This window comes from Manacus candei, unplaced genomic scaffold (assembly GCF_025592945.1).
Source record: "Manacus candei isolate 608988 ecotype Guabito, Panama unplaced genomic scaffold, ASM2559294v1 h1tg000049l, whole genome shotgun sequence".
Classification (NCBI taxonomy): Eukaryota; Metazoa; Chordata; class Aves; order Passeriformes; family Pipridae; genus Manacus; species Manacus candei.
In genome coordinates, this window is record NW_026138097.1 from 9957225 (window position 1) to 9971527 (window position 14303).

The following is a 14303-nucleotide window of genomic DNA, read 5'->3' on the forward strand; positions in this document are numbered from 1 at the left end:
AGGTATCTTATACACCTGACTTGTTTGTTTCAGGCTTTCAGAATGCTTATCAAGTCATATTTGACTTTATTCTCCATGAAATAAATATACTTTTGTCATTTCTAGTATTTTTTAGATTATTTTATGGTATAAAACACATATTCCATTGACTTGAGAACAGCAATAACCACTAAGCGAAGCAATTGGTGCTTGTAAACTATCAGGTCCTGAAGAAAAGATTTTCCTAATGTAACATCTTAAGGAGATGTTAATTGTCTGCAGTTTGATCAATTTGGGAAATAATTGTTTTTTTCAAAACCCAGTATGAAAATACATCTGTTCAAAGTACATTAAAAAGAATTTTCAAATGATTGCTACTCTCATCAGCCACCTACGCCTAATACCCTACAGTACCCTTATTGTATTAACCTCTCTAATTAGGGTAGCAGTAACCTGTTATCAGAAATAGCAATACATTCTGCCATCTTAAATTCACTACTACAAGTCAAAAGACATACGAACAAGACCATAGCTCAATTAGCTTACCACCTTGACAACATTTACAACTAGAAAGATATTATAACATTAGATTGCGATAAATTTTAGTGGAAAAGGAAAATTTATAACATCTGAAAACTCAGCTCAGACATGGTCAAATGTAAAAGAATGCTTTGCTCATTTTTAATCACAAAAAGCATTTTCGTGGGCACAAACAAGATGTCAACAGGAAAGCCAATAAGGGAAAGAATTTGGATCACTTAAAGTAACTGGACCAGAAAAGCTCATATCCAGACTTCAAAAACAATCCATGCACGAAAATGCAGTTTAAAAAGTTATTATAATTCAGCAATATGACAAAACATCACCCATATATTTACCAAAAATCAGAGGAAGAAAAAGCAGCCAGACTAAAATTTGAACTGGTATTCTGACCTAAATAGCACACTATGTTTTACAGCAAATTATTAAGGCCACATTACTTAAAGACAAGGAAGCAAGAAAGATGATAGTAGCAAAACTCTTCTACGAAATGTTTATGAATGTGCTAATCTAAACTCAAAGTGAGGGAAGATCCACCACATTTTTTTTCTCTACACAGCAAATTCACACCCACCTGGAATGCCTAGAACAATGCATTTTAAATCTTGCCATCAGGGAAATTTCTATACAACTTGGAGAAGATAGAAAAATCAGAAGAGGACTTGTGTGGGATTTCTTTTGTTCTTGCTGTTTTGTTATTTATTTCTTTTTAGTAAACTAACAAAATGGGACGTTACCAAGTGGAGTTGAGAAAAGGAAAGTATCAAGGTAAGGGAGATTAAAATAGAATTCCTCAAAATAGGAATACAGAACAGAAGCTTGTGGTCTTATGGGGAAATTGCTGATTGATAGGAGAGAGTAGCTTGTTCAAACAAAGAAAAGAATAAATATATACAGGATATCTCCTGATCTTTAAACATATTAGAGGGGCACGACAGAAGTAACTATATCTAATTTAGCAATCAATACATCTGGGCTGACAATCACGTCAGATGGATCTTAATGACATTTACAGATCTTAATGAGCTACTAACAATATTCCGGAACTACCATCTTAGAAATCAAAAGAACATGGGAAAAAAACCTCTCTCTATACTCTTTTCTTCTCATATCCAAAGAAGCAGGGATTCATTTTCCATAAAGAATATAATTTCATGTCTTTCACTAATCAAAAGTGGTCATCCTGCCTCCTTCTGTGTAGCTTAGGAGTAATACACTAGGCCTGCAGAAAGATATAAATGGAATTCCTCAGCAGTACTGGATGTTTTATAAGTTTTGAAGACTCTTACCCTGTATTGATGGAAATTATTTCTATCAGTGGATTCTTCCTAATCTTTGGCAAATCCAGTCGTGCTCCCCCCAGACGTTTTCCATTATCCTTTTTCTGACCCAGCAGTCTCACAGAATGACCTTCAAATGAAGCAAAAAAATGCAGTCAATACAAAGAACAAGTCCCATCATATTTGTTTTGATTTGCTCTTCTTTAGAAGTAGTGTTTATACTTCAAAGATTGAAAATGAGAATGAGATGTAATAATCTATTTTCACCAACTGGAGCATTTAAAAAGAGACACTGACAGGTAAAATACATGATCTTAAAACGAACAAATTATTTCATCCAATTATCTTTTCACACTTGCATTTTCTGTTTTAGCCGATTAAAATGATCTAAGCAGTTTCATTTTCAGATTCTCTAGCAAATATCAACATAGCAGTAATATTTAAATGGCAGGATTAAAATATTTTTCCCAAAAATTTCACTCAAACCTAAATTAGTAGGTAATAAGCATCTAAATACTTTTTGAGCTTGTAATATGGAGAACCAACACATTTCAAAGGTATCTGACCGTGTAAGTCTGAGGGAAAGTGCTGTGAAGCATATCCTGACAACATGTCCGTGGCTAAGCTGATTACCAAGATTTGAGCATATTCCTCCCCACACCAAGACAACTGCAGGTCAGAAAACTGCCTCACAACTCCTTTCCTGAAACCAGTAATATTCAGAGAGTAAAACACAAATAATTTCACCAACTGCCTACAACAGTACATAAGTCATACCACAACAAGACCTATATTTAAAGAGCACAAATGACAGGGTTTGCTGATATTCAGAAGGAGGAACTAATAATGAAGACTCAAAACAATTGTGTATATTATTGCAACGCATAGTATAAATGTAAGACGTATCATTTACTGCACAAAGCCTAGAATAGGCAGATGAGAGACAGCAAGGGAAAGCTAATGCTTTCCTGAATGGAGATGGAAAGTAACCACTACTTGCAGGGAAGGAGCAAGAGAAAGCATGTATTTGTTGAAAACTTTTTGATAGCTACAGCTACAATCCCTCAAATCTTTCAGAGAAGAAAAATTTCCCCTAAAACAGGAGTGGGATGAGAGGATTGCATGCAACTATGAAGTTACAAGTTGAGCTACATCCACCATAGCAAAGTCTATAAACAAATCAATTAAAACCTGTGTTCAACCAAAGTTCCTAACTTACATTACTAACAGCTATTTACAAAATTAATTCCTTCATCAGCCAAAGCCTTTCTTCACTGCCTGTTGTGAGAAGTCAAAAATTATTTTTTTAATAACATAGCATTCATACTCTGAATTTATTTCTGTGATATGGCAATGACAGCCTGCATGAAAACTACTAGTATACCATCTTTCTCAGGTTTTTTTAAGATACATAAAAATTCTCAATCAAATACATGACCTAATGAAGAAGTGAGCAGTGACCTGACAGCATAATGGCTAATATCAACAGTAGACATAACACTTAATACTGATAGGACACATCATAATGTCAACACGAAATAAAAGGCATAACTTCTGCAGTTGCATTTGACAAAAATTTCATTATATCCTGCTGTGAATTTAGTAATATGGTATTTATGCTATTAATATTTGCTAACTTATTCACTTCTACCTTTTCCTAACAACAATAGCAATATCTTTGTCTCACAATACATTCAGTTATTTCCCAATCTAATGCTTCACTGAGGAGCTGCAAGCATGGCACCATTTTATTTACTTCTGTAACAAAAGTTACTGCATTATGTAAAATGTAAGAATTAAACTAGAAGCAGAGAACATGCCTTTTTGTATTTCTTAATAGAGTGGTTAACTTGGTATAAACCAGTTTATCCATTTTTAAAATATTCAATTACATTACTATATTAAAACTGTATTTGGATTTATGGCTGAAAATACAGTGGAACAATTCACAGTAATTAAATATTACTTAAAACAATTGGGCTTAACAGCAAGTTACCCAAAATTTAAAATTCATACACTCAGAACTGGGGTCAAACCACCATTCTTAAGTATAAAAAACAAAACCAAACCAACAAACCACAAAACCAACCTGCCACCTCCCCCCCACAAGTAACATCTCAGAGCACAGAATCAGTGAGGCTTCACTTCCACACACCCTCACAGCTAACAGCCATGTGAGTTACTGCTCTCTAATAAGAATACAGCTCATGCTCTCCCTTTTTCATACTGGGAGTATTAATCAAACGGGCAAACTTTTTCACGGAACTTCTGAAAAAAAGTGTGTCCTTTAGCCTACAAAACTTGTCATAAGTCTGTTTGAAATTTGTCAAAGGACGAAAAACTTGTAAGGAGGGAGGGAATGGAAACAATGACAGATTTGTGCAGGAGGCACAAATTTATAATCTATCTCTTCTTAGGAAATCAGGTAAAAAAAAAAAATAAAGACAAACCACTACTGTAGCCTAAAAAATCTTGTTCAAAAGCACTGCTTCTATCTTCTCACAGATCTTTGTCCTTCAGATGCTAAATAAGTTACCATATACATCAGGGGGAAAAACAACAACAACAAACCAACCAATCAAAAAATCTTAGAACACTCTACACAGCAAACATAGCTCATAGGGAGTACAAGACCCAGCCTCTCCTACCTTCAGAAACTTCCTTTATTCAGGAGAGAAATCCTTGCTCTGTGACCATCTCCCAAGTGATTCACTAAACGCTAACATCCACCCCAACCCCGCTCCTGAGCTCAGGAAATCCATGGTCTGGCAATCAAATATGGCAGCTTATTTTCACATGAAATACATTTCCCATATTCCTACTTTTCAACATCAGAATGACACTGACATTCAAGTTAATATGAGGCTTGCAAGATCTGTGTGGAACTTGGGAATAACAACATCTCTGCACTTTTTGGTCCAGACACCAGAGGCTAAAAAAAAGCAGTACTGGGAGATGACTTTTAGCAGAGAGTTGAAAGCCTCCAAAAAGCAAACAGCACATGCCCATCCAACTACTGTGACCTTTTTGCAGACACATTCAATTTTTTAATTTTTTTTAAGAAAAAAACCCACTCAGTTACAGTATTTGTGACCTTAAATCCTTTTTCTCCTACCCCATACAAGGACTATTTGTTTCATTTTAAGTAATCACTAAAGCATCTGTTTACAGAATTGTTGCTATTAATAAAACACAACTTGATAAACACAGAATCATACTGTAGATCTTTTTTTTCCATCATATTTATTTCAAGAAAACTTAAAAATAAGTATTTTGTTGTCTTCAATAAGGAAATGGCTAAGTAACATTTTTTTATATTCTCTAGCCAGCACTATTAAGGCCACACTAAGATCAAGCGTAACAGAAAAAGCAGTAATTTTAAATCTCATTTATAACCTCCTTTCAAAGCCTAGAATGGGGCAAAACACTGCAATTAAGCTCTACTTCCAAAGTATTTTATCTGATTAAGTTACCTTCTCTCTGACATTACAGGTTGGATAACTTACCTAAGTAAAACAGGTGTCACAAACTTAAAAGGAGTCTTTCTTTTTATGTTTGTTTTGTTTCTTTCCTTTTTCTTTCAGTTTTGAAAGAAACATTTCTGAAATCTGAGTTAATCACAAGTCTACCACCATAACAATGAGTGCTCCACCTCAGATATCAAACAAACAACACACCTTTTTTGATGGCTCACTGGATGATGCAAACTTTGAAACACAGTTTAATGACAAAGAGAGCTAGTCAGGTTAGATATGAGAGCCTAAACAGCCTAGGTATATAAACCTCTTCTGCTATAAAAATAACTTTTCTACTTCCACATAGTCTAACTGCAGACAAAATTTCCCTAAGGAAAAAAAAACAAAAAACAAAAACAAACAAACAAACAAAAAAACACAACAAAAAAAAACCTCAGAAAAACTCCACAAACAAACAAACAAAAAAAAGCACAAAAAAGAAACCACAAATAACAAACAAAACAAACAAAAAATGGTTTAGGTCATGATTCAGAGCAAATTTTCACTAATTAGTAGATAATTAATACAGATTACTACACAACAGTACTAACCAAGTCCAGCAAGGACAGTTACAGAGCAGAATCACTCATAGCAAGTGTAAATGAAATCAAGCTAGAAACAATTAAAAAAATAAATCAGAGCTCTCTAGTTTTCAGAACTGTTTAAAATTAAACTCGTCTTTACATAGAAGTCAGTGGACGTAATTCATATCACTTGGCGCTGTCTGGAAAAACGATGAGGTTGGAATGAATTAATCAGGATATTAAATCCTATTGTTAGCCTAAAAGAGGGCATTCAAATGTGTCTAGCTTGATAAATCAGTGTGCAGAATGAAAATATTTTCGAGGTATTTTTTTTTACTTGCTAAAAAGGACATCAAAAAGTAACACAGCATTAATGGCATGTATGTCTTTAATCATGGATGCATGTGCTTCAGGACTGTGATGGAGAATGCCCGATCCTGACATACAAATATATGAAGGGAACAGGCAATGGAATTTCTCTGCCATAAGATCATAACATGAAATGTCCTGTGTACCTCAGCCTACCATCAGACCCACCACCTAGAACCACAGAAGCATGCTAATGGCATTAGAGCAAATAGATTCAAATTGGATTGGTATTTTCCTAGTTTATTACAAGAATAAGTGGCTGGATTATTCATCCTTAGTTAACTTTAACTGACTATCAGTGTTGTATCAGATATTAATATAATCAGCTTCACTCTGTCCATAGGCTGCACCCCTCAATTGCTGCTGGGAAATAGTATCTGGTTGGACAATGGAAGAGGGCATCCACTGAGGATCCCTCCCCATCCCTGCACACCCCGCTGGAGCTACAAGTGTACCTCTGAAACACAACTCCAGCCAGACGCAGAGCTCTCTTAACTATTAACTTCAAAGTTCTGTGCAGATATCTCGAGCAGTTCAAAAACATGAGTTTAAAGAAAATCCTCAAAGATGCAGGAAACCCCAGCCTTGGCAGCAAAAATTTCTATTGTTTTCTGCTCGTTCTGTTACCCATTCTTTCCTTTTCCCAGTTACATCATGATGCTTAGAGGTTATTCACCATTTCCTGAAAGACACTTTTTTCCTCACAACACGGCTGCCAATGCACTGTTCTATACTTCCCTGATGTCTCTCACCAACCTGTCTGATCTTCTACAGCATCTTCAGGGAAAAGGATTAAGCACTATTTCATGTACTCTTGCACACATTTCCTTCCACCGTTATTTGCTTCTAATGAATAGAGAGTTTCCTTTCCTCAAGGCTAGCACTGCTAAAAATGGCACATGGGAGCAGTGTAGCTAAGGAAAGTAAAGCTATATGAAGGGAAAACAAAGTAAGTAAATTTCTTCAAAGAAAAACAAAAGGAAGAAGTGTAAAGAAGAAGCAAAAGTAGTGATAAAAACTCAAAGGAGCATCAAGCAAATATAAAAGGTGAAAAGGATTAGAAGTAACGAGAAAAGAGAGTCAAGAAGATCAAAATAAAAATATGTGTAAAGGCAGAAGAGGCAAATCAGGAGCTATTACAAAATTTGAATACTGGATTTATTTCCAGAGTTATGTTCTTCTAGCTCTGTAACTACTGGGTAAAACCAACCTTCTAAACAATTATTTTGGATTTTCTGGCAGGACTAACAGGAAAAAAATACCATCTGAAATAAAAGGATGCAACACAAATTGCCTAACACACTCTACAGCTAAGCCAGGCTGTTAATCATATTTGAGCCTAAACCTCTTTAATTTGGAGGTGCTTTAAACCCAGACTTGGTAAGCTTGTAGAGAACAGGTAGGCTTAGAGCCCATGCCCTGGTCTGTCTCTGATGGAAGAAGCCCACGTGTAGCAAGGGCAGACCATAAGCTCCTCTCCCATCTTTTCTCCCTGCCCTGCAGCACAAACAAGCTGTCCCACAGCAGACATGACTGATTTCAAAGGAATTCCCAAACTCCCCAGAGCAATCACAAGCTGCCAGACACACACAAGTGCGAAAACAAGGACACTAATTGGTTTAGGACTTTGCTGTGTGGATGCTCCCACCCAAACCAACCCCAGCTGGCCAGCAGCATGTTGGCATCCCTGAGTGTCATCAGTGGGATTTCCTGGCTCAAGTACAGGAAGCAAAGAAAAGCCAAACCTAACTGCAAGGTACCTGGCCTGCTCCTGGCCAAGCAGCTAACATAAATTATTCCTCTTCTAGATCAGTGAAGATGGGAATATACTGTAACAGTCAGACTGCTTCAACTGGTTCAGGAAGGAACTGGGTCCACTACAAGACAAGGAATAATTCAGACTAAGGCTGTCAGAATTACTGATCTTTCCCTGAGTGACATGGCAGCATGCCTTGGGCCAGGCAACCAATCCCAACAGAATGCCAGCAGAGGGTGGTATGTTTGATCCAGTCTCTGCAATTCAAATTTTTTCATAAAAAGATTGCCTTCCACCCTCTACCAACTTAAAAAGCTTCACAGAAATGTGCAGGTATTACTAAGCATACAGCATGTATGTTACAAGCTTGAAATGCTGACAACTGCTAAGCACTGCACTTGGAATTAGCATCCAACAATAATATTGTTTCAGAAGACTCCAGAATGTGAGTGTCATACAGGTGACAATAGGAGCTTTTTAAAATTCATTGTATGTAATTTCAAAAACAAGATATTCAGAAGAAAAGCTCTGCAGGTGGCCCAGATTGCTAAAATTCATACATCACTTTCTCTCTATTAAACATACAATACCTCTTTATTCTTGATATGTCTTTAATGTATGATTCAATCAAAACAATATCTGTAAGCATTAAAACCATACTGTACAACAAGTAAAACAGAAAAACAGAAAACTATTAATGAGGAATTACTGTCCATACAAAAATTTCACCAAGTTAAATGAAGAATATAAGTATTCAAGAAACACATGAAATGCCCTATTCCTTTTTTCAGGATTCAATAGCTTCCCCTACTTATTTTGAGATCATATGATGTTATTGTCTTTCTGCAAGAGTGACTGAACGATACATCTCCTCTGAACTCAAAATGCTGGCTACCATTCTACATCTCGGAAGGACAATACTAAGAATCGACTGCAGGAAGAGTTCCCCTGACCCTCTGTCCTCACCTTTCTGTGAAGAAATGCATTTGATTATGATCAAAGATTCTGCTCAAAACCTCAGGAGATCCTGGAGAGAAACTTTCAAGGGAAAAGACATTTTGAATCAGATGAAACAGGCTGCGTTCTGAGGAAAGGTAATGCTGAAAGGAGGATTGTCAGAGCCAGCTGCAGCAGCTCAAGTAACCTGCCTAATGTTTTGGGGGGTGCAGGTTGAACAAACCAAATTTAGCCTTAGAGCTGAACTTCGCTGAGTTGAACTTAGCACTGTATGCAAAAACAAGCTTTTATTAAATTCCACTGGTTTAAACGAGGTACTCTTCACATTTACGAGCCACAATGACTCTAACAGAGCTAAACCTAGCTGAGTCTAACCAATGTGAATAGGACAGAAAAACAGGGATGCTGTAAGATGGTCATTCATTGAAAGCATGGAAAAGAGCACATACAGGTCAGGAAGAAAAGGCATCTTTCCTGCGCAAATCACAGGTTCACTTAACGATGACCAATCACAATTTTGCTACTGAGATTTTCAGTCTGTTTCCCCTCAACTGCTTGTTTTCTTCTTCTGTGGCACTATTTATCTCCCATTCAGTTTCTGTGAACTACTTACAAAATAAAGTCACAACAATGACCATCATAACAGAGATAGTCAGCTCTATTGTTTTATAAGCTAAATCAATGAAATCATTACAGTGAGAAAAATAATTACAAAACCTATCTAAAACCCTGGATCATCTCACACATCTAATAGTCACTGCATGCCCAAAAGCATTTGAACAGGTACAGCAAAAACAGCAATAAACTGTGTTGTAAGAACAGAAACCAATTGATGGCAACAGAAATCTCTTGCCCCAGCAGGTAAGATTTTAATGTTGAGTCACGCAATTACTGTTGTTCTATAAAAAGCAATTAAAATCTGTCTTTGCAGAGGCAGTTTCCTCACAACTAATGTATATTCCTCATCATGCTCTACTGTTTTGGTTTTTTTTTATTACAGTCTACAAAGCTAAACTCACAAAACTGATACTGGTACAGATAATGATATTACTATCTTGAACTCATTTCTACTGCACATTGTACTATTAGTAAGCAATCAGAAAGGGCAACCGAAATGCAAGCTAGTGCTCTCACTGAAGCATCTGGCTGCACAAAAACACTTTCACTTAAAAGCCATACAGTGGAACACCTTCCAGACAGGTCCTTCATAAGCCAATGCTTGTTGTCACAGTAGTTCTTAAATAATAGAAGAAAACAAAATGCTACTGGTTTCAGTAGTGACAATCTTTCTACTCATAATGCTATTTCCATAAATGACAACAGAAATTTATAATAATTTTTGTTTAAAAAGGAATAACTCCAAAATTTCCAATCTAGGGCCACAGAAAAGTGGTGAACATGTACCACATGTTTCTGTGGCCAATCTAGGGCCACAGAAAAAGGGGGTGACGTACCACATGATGCTGTTAACCTCAGTGATTAATATGTACACATGAGTGATGATAAATTTTTTAACCACAGTCATGTCACCAAGTTACAGACACTGTAGCTCTGTATATTGCCTATTGAAAACCTGATTTCATCCCCTCCACTTCTTTTAATCTGTCAAACACAGACAGCCCCTGGCATAAATTCATAGAATCACAGAATGTTAAGGGGTTGGAATGGACCTTAAGGATCATCAAGTCCCAAACCCCTGCCATGGGCAGGGGCATGTCCAACCACACCAGGTTGCTCATGGCCTTATCCAACCTGCTCTTGAACACAGTGTTTCTGGTTAGTACCTTTACTTTTCCACAGTCTCAGTTTAAAAGGCAATTCTGCCTCCTAGAAATAGTCTTACAGATGTGGCACTGCTCACGGAGTGTGTGGATGGGGCTGCAGGGGCCTCTGCAAGGAGAGGCAAGGACTGCCAAGCAACAGACACAGCTGGATCCAGCTGGCTCCAAGAGCCCGGCCACAGGGCACAGCTGAGCCCCACAGCCATCGGAGGTATAAGAAAGGGAAAAACTCTGCCTGGCAGCAAGTAAAAGAAGTGTGAGGGACAGCCCTGTGAGCACCAAGATGGGCGAAGGAGGAGGTGGTGGCCCAAGCACCCCATTAGGTTCCTCTGCAGCCTTTAGAAGAGCCTGTGGAAAGCACATGCTGGAGCAGGGTTTCTGGCAGTAACTACACGTGGCCCGTGGGGGACCCACACTGGAGCAGCCTGTTCCTGAAAGACTGCACCCCATGCAGAGGACCCACACAGTTCTTGGATGACCACATGGGAATGCCCCAGGTTGGAGCAAGGGAACAGTGTGGGGAGGCAGAAGCAGCTGAGAGAAGCTGTTCTGGGCTGACCACAGCCCCATTCCCTGTCCCTCTGTGCCACTCATGGCGGAGGAGATAGAGGAGTCTGGGATGAGAGAGCGAAGCTGAGCCTGGGAAGAAGAGAGGTGGGGGAAGCTAGCTCTGGTTTTCTCCTCTGTTTCTCACCACTCTATTTTTAATTGGCAATAAATTAAATTAATTTCCCCCAAGTCAAGTCTGTTTTCCCCGTGATGGTAACTGGCAAGTGATCTTCTTGTCCTTATCATGACCCAAAACTTAGTCCATCTTATTTTCTCCCCCGCCCTGTTGAGGAGAGGGAGCAAGAGTGGCTGGGTGGGGGTCTGAAAGCCAGCCAAGGTCCCACCACACAGTGAAATAAATAAAACAACCCATCCCAAACTCTCCCCCCCTTTCTGTGTCCTTTCAAATGAGATAGAAACAGAAACAGAGATTCAATGAGGCCACTACCCTCCCTCTCACCCTCCTGAAGCTGCACTTTGGCACAAACAGTCAGTTTCCTGACTGGGAGCCAAATGATACTTTTCCTCAAATAGGAACTCCTGACTCTTCCAATTTTTATTCTTCATTTGGCCTGTCATCAGCTTGTTAAGTCAACGCTACTCTTCCCACAATTACAGAAATTGAAAAGAGACTATCTACTGTAATCAGCAGATTATAGTGAAATCAAAAACCATACACAAATATTTAATATGCTGGCATTCAAACACATACATATATACACATACTCACTAAGGTAGATAATCCAGAATACATTCTACACATTAGTTTATATATAATATAGGTACCATTTATCTGCTCATTCTCATACAGACAGACACTGCAACTATCAGCAATCCATAATTACTAACCACATGAAGACAATTTAACAGTTTAGTAAATACTGGTTAATGTTTAAACTGAGAATGGATGTGCAACTTCACCAGACAGGTCAACGTGACTGAAATCAAGAAAGGTTATGCTAAGTATAAAAGGCTCAACCCTGAAGTAATTTCCTTTGGTTGTTTTTTATAATCAGGTCTAATGGCCCATTGTAAAACTATGTTTTATAGACACAATGTGGACTAAACTCAATTCAACCTGCGTCCTTCATCTCCCTAAGGCCTAAGCTAAAAGGAGACTGTACACAAATACTCTTGGTTCCATGCCTTCCACCCCCACAAAGCTTTAATAACATGGGATTTGAGAGCATGTCTAGAAAGGAAAGGGGAAGACCCATATCTCTGAAAACCTAAATTCAAAGCCAAGAAAACAGGAATTTCTGCATTTAGCAGTTAACATTTCTTCTTTAAAATACCAAACAAATATATTATCTTGCCTACTGTAAATTGTTTATAGCCAAGCTTGTACACGCACAGTGATTTTTCTTTAAAAAAAGCTTTTAGAGCGGTTAATAAAATGCTGACTTGAGCAATCACCGTAAAGATATTCTGTGGTTCCCATAAGACAAATCTTCAGTTTATTAGAGCATACTATAGAGACTGATCAGCCCAAACAGTTTTTTCACTCTGCACAGAAAATTTACTAAATAATGGAACATACATCAATTATAACCCTGTTTTCTCATAGCTCACCAACACCATAGCTCCTTAGCAATACTTTCCTAACATACTACATCATCATAACACATAACTGGAAAACTAAGTACATGAGTGGGAATTGGTGCCCTAATGTTGCAAAAACTGCTGTAATCCAGTCTTAAAATCTGGGTGATGTGCAGATGAAGCAAGGTTTACTAAACTGTTAAATCAGAACCTTGCATGATGAAACCATTCCGTTAATCAGGAACACACACTGGCTACACAATTGTGCCTGTCACTTAGAGAAACCCAGTTCTGAGACTGAGATTGAATTAATTTGTCTAGCTACTCACAGGCAGTATAGAGGTTTCAGATTATAAATTACAATGTGATATGAAAAGTACTTGAAGATGCCTCTAGTTAAAATATATCTTGGGACACAGTAAAATATTAATTAGATATGACCTGCATACAAATACTGCACTGCTATTAAAGACTGCTTCTGGAAGTGACACTTTACCTGACAATTTACTTGATAATTAGGATATTTCACAGATTCAATTCAAGACCTGTGATAAAAGTCAGGATGACATAAAAATGAGAAATCCTTGAGTCTCTTAAAAATTCTGTCTCTCTTTTGGTTGTTAATGCAATAACGAACATACACATCCTTGTTCATTTTTTGACAAGGAAGGATAAAAAAAAAGACAAAGTCACAGAAAAAGTGTTTATCAGAATTATCTCAATGGAGAGTTGGGAACTGACAATTATGCTATCTTTACACAGATGAGGTAAAGACCACCACGAAGATGTACTTCTTTAAACTATCTCTTGACCCAGCAGAATGACACTTTTTAACAGGTTTTCCTGACAATGCCCTCAAGACTAAGAAATAAAGCTAAAAGAAACCCATTCGTATTTCATACAAAGAGCTCTAAATAATTCCAAGAAATCAGCTTTCAACCAAATGCAACAGGGAAGCCATTTTCATGAAAAACTAAAAAGATGACTAATAGGAAAATAAAAAGTAAGGGAAAACATTCTTTCTACAAAGTTTCCCTTTTTGTAAACCATGCACTATAAAATTCAAGCATCCAAGAAAAAAAAACCTAAGGTACCCCTCAAGAAATGGGAACCAGGGAAAGCCAGACTTTTAGACTTAATACTGGCCACAGGGTAACCACTTTGGAATCTGGACAGCAAATCCAGAAAACTCAGTTAGGCTGACCAGTCTAGAGAGACAGCTGCCCTACAGAGTGCAGACTTGCACTCTGAATAAGTTCACACTTATTCAATTTAAATACTCAGTCAAAACATTTTTTAAACTTTCAATATATAATATTTTTTAAGCTTTCAATATATACATGGCCACATTACAGGAGTATACCACCCTGGCAAACTTCAGATTTTCCTTAAAAAAAAGAAAAACAAACAAAAATTGAAGAAAACTGTGTCATTCAGCTATGACCGATATCCAACTTAAAACTCACTGCTCTAAGCTGGCTCTGAATTTGGAATTTGTATTTAATCCTTTG

At 37.4% G+C, this 14303-nt stretch overlaps 1 protein-coding gene across 1 annotated transcript in view; it reads right to left on the reverse strand.

Annotated features, from left to right (window-relative positions):
* CDKAL1 (CDK5 regulatory subunit associated protein 1 like 1) overlaps window positions 1-14303 on the reverse strand; it is a 406851-nt gene that overhangs the window by 251856 nt on the left and 140692 nt on the right. The window contains exon 8 of the mRNA XM_051799198.1: window positions 1809-1929. Coding sequence (XP_051655158.1) covers window positions 1809-1929 — 121 coding nt within the window. The remainder of the gene's footprint in view (window positions 1-1808; window positions 1930-14303) is intronic.